General features: G+C 40.1%; 1 protein-coding gene across 1 annotated transcript; it reads right to left on the reverse strand.

Annotated features, from left to right (window-relative positions):
• Nucleotides 1-1,221: 1,221 nt before the first annotated feature.
• C922_05830 (hypothetical protein) lies at nucleotides 1,222-2,142 on the reverse strand (the record flags this gene model as incomplete). Its single annotated transcript, XM_008821401.1, has 1 exon — nucleotides 1,222-2,142. The coding sequence occupies one exon, from the start codon at nucleotides 2,140-2,142 to the stop codon at nucleotides 1,222-1,224; it is 921 nt and encodes a 306-aa protein (XP_008819623.1).
• Between the last annotated feature and the right edge of the window lie 979 nt (nucleotides 2,143-3,121).

Below are 3,121 nucleotides of genomic sequence, written 5' to 3' on the forward strand. Positions count from 1 at the left end.
GATTGTCAGACAACTTCCTAATTTTTGCTTAATCACACCACTATAGACAGGGGGAGTCCAAAATGACTCTTCCTAACATCCTATATAGGGTTATTCTATCCTAATTCAGCGGTCCAATCCTTATTGACAGCACCCTCTTCTTAGGCCTAATAATCTGTCTACTGTTTATTCGTTTCTTATATAGGTTGATGTTATAGGTTGCTGTTCAATACACACACCTCTTATTCCAATCCAACCACTCCAAGGGTCAACCTAAATCTGCGGTTCATCCTAATTTTTGACAAAATACAACTCTTCCTGGGTGTTTAATCCTTGGTTGCCAGTCCAGTCCCCCTTATTATTCATAGTTGTTGGGGGGTTGGATATTTGCGTCACTTTAATTTTGATACAAACAACTCCTCATGGATAATGCACCTCCATGACGGCACTAATAAATGTAGATCGAAACATAGAACAAATCTGACAATTGATGAAATGATTCTTCCATTTCACCCCTTCTAAGGGGGTACTCTTATAACCTACTTATCAGACAACACCCAAATTGGGGGTACTTTCCTGACCCTACAAAAGCAAAGACACCACTTCTGGGGGTGGTTCCCCTATTCTCCGCTTCGACAGATCAATCCTAGTTGATAAAATGACAACTCCTCTAAGTCCGAAATCGGACATCTGTTGGTTTTCTTGGGGTCACTCTGTTCCTACCACTCCTTAGAAGGAATGGAGATCCCAACACAGACGACGTCAAAGGAGGTCCATTCGATATACTCACTCATGAATCAATCCTTTCCTGACAAAGACGCTTTTTCACATATAATTATGGGAAAAAAATGTCTCCATCAACTATCTCACTTGGGTCAATCTCATTCTTCTAACAACCATACACTGCATCCTTCTCTAATAAATAACGCTGAAATAGACTAAGAAAACGGAAGAAGATACAGATCTTAATATAAGCTACACATCATCGGGACTCACCTGTAGACATAACTCATTCTTTTCCTGATCACTAACATATGGAAATAGTCTAAGATTATATGGGACATAACTCAATACTGCACCCAGGTTCACACATAACACCCTACTCATCCGTGCAGACGATTCTACTAATGTTTTTTGGAACTGAGTCCATATTAGTATAGGGCCTCTCCTAACCCTACACCTCTAAGTGTAGACTTAAAACTCCTGAAATCTCCGTAATTTTTGCTTCTTCCTTAAGAGGTCCTATCGGCGCCTCCTCTGGGTCAGTCTTTGGCCCCTGTTACACGACGCTTCATTTACACATATACAGTCGTCTTTTGTTCTCAGAGTGATGTCCATCCAGCTTCTTCTAAGCTCCTGTAACTTATCCCTCATTCGATCACTACTCAAATGCGCGCTGTCCAATAATTTAGAGAAGATATCAGTGACATGCTTTGTCTGGTTTATAAAGTTCCTCTCCATTACGTCAACATATTCCTCCCACGTCCCATCATACATCCCGTGATTCGTCTCACGTCTTCTTCTTTCGACTTCATAGAACTCTCTTATCAGATACTTTGTCGTTCCAATATATATTTCCGCCTGATTCAAGTAGAACCTCCAATAAATTAAGCATAACTGCCATTTCTCAGGTAGAGCCGGGAGGGATGTTATTTGCTTAATTATCTCGTCATTGGGGACTGTGTTGTCAGAACACGTAGAGCTGTACCAGGAAGCCTGTTGCTCTTCAGCTTCCCTTCTCCTGTTCTCTTCAAAGAGGGCATATAATATTTGTGGTCTCTCCTTTGTTCTACGATTACGCAGCTGTTCATTACTTCCGGAAGACTCGGGGGGAAGACTTATCACACTTCTTCGCCTGATTGTAAGATCCTTCACTTTTCTCCAGATCCCTGCCCTTCCCCCCTTCGAGTTTCCCCCGTCCGGAGTCTTAGCATTGGGGGAATTTGTCTCGCTTAAAATTCTCGGCCGTGGTTTCGTGACTATGTTTTCGTCGTCAGTGATATCATTATAAATCATGGAATCATATAATTCCTTCATTATATTGCTATATATCTCCTTTTTCATCATACTTCTTCTCACGTAACCCCCCCCTCCCTTCATAGGCTCAACCGGCAAGTTACTCGTTCTTCCTTGTCGTACCTGATTTAACGGACTGTGCAGCATTTTCTTATTCTTACACTGAAATCTAGAGGAGGTTTGTTCTACTCGTCCGTTTGGTTTTTCAGTCAGAAAGTTATCCAATAGAAAGTTTGCAGAAACAGGGCTGCGCCCTATAGGATCCTTTTCCTGATGTTATGATTTTTAAAGGAATTATATGCAAAATTAAAACGAAATGAAAAAAAAACTCAGGAGAATACTAATATACAGGCAATTAACTCTAACTATCATAGGCTGCACTGGTCCCTTTATATATCCCTCAAGATCCCTCAGGAGCTCATATATGTCAGATGCCTTCTTCCGCAAATTGCAATGGCATTCGACTTTTTATCATGATAAAGCATATAATATATAGATAGATCTTTATACAGGGACGGCCTTGGTCTTATTCCAAGGATCATACGTAAGGTACAGTTCTCTATCTGCCTCTTGCCGTAGATCCCGGGGCATTGCTTCTTGGAACTTACCCTTAACAACATATAGACACAACCAACCAAAATAGTACTTAAGGTTCTGCAAGGGAAAAATTTCTTCCCCTTATTTGTACTCGCCTCATTCTCCTCAGGTAGCATTAAATTTTCTTCTCCAATGGATGTTTTATATTTCTCCGTCAAAGGAAGAATGCGTGAGGGGTAGGCCTGTTGGCCCCAATAGACCATAGTCCTCTGGGGTTTTATAGGTACAAATATGAAAAAATACACGAAGCTTTTGGAAATTGTCGCCTTTACTTTGGAAGATAACACTGTTTACATGGAATAAAAGAAATATATCTTCTCGTGCTATATAAATAATACTGCCTCAACCTAACCGTACGAACGGAAGCTGATGAAGCATATATATATATAGGTATTTATCTCTCCTTCTTAAGGTGGCTTATTAGCTATTACTATTTTTTTTCTTATTATAATATAGTATAATTCTCAGAAAGGTTCCTTTAGACGATACCAAGATCATGTCATATATCATATAGAGCTGAAGTCTCACG

The sequence above is a fragment of the Plasmodium inui genome, assembly GCF_000524495.1.
Source record: "Plasmodium inui San Antonio 1 unplaced genomic scaffold supercont1.217, whole genome shotgun sequence".
Classification (NCBI taxonomy): domain Eukaryota; phylum Apicomplexa; class Aconoidasida; order Haemosporida; family Plasmodiidae; genus Plasmodium; species Plasmodium inui.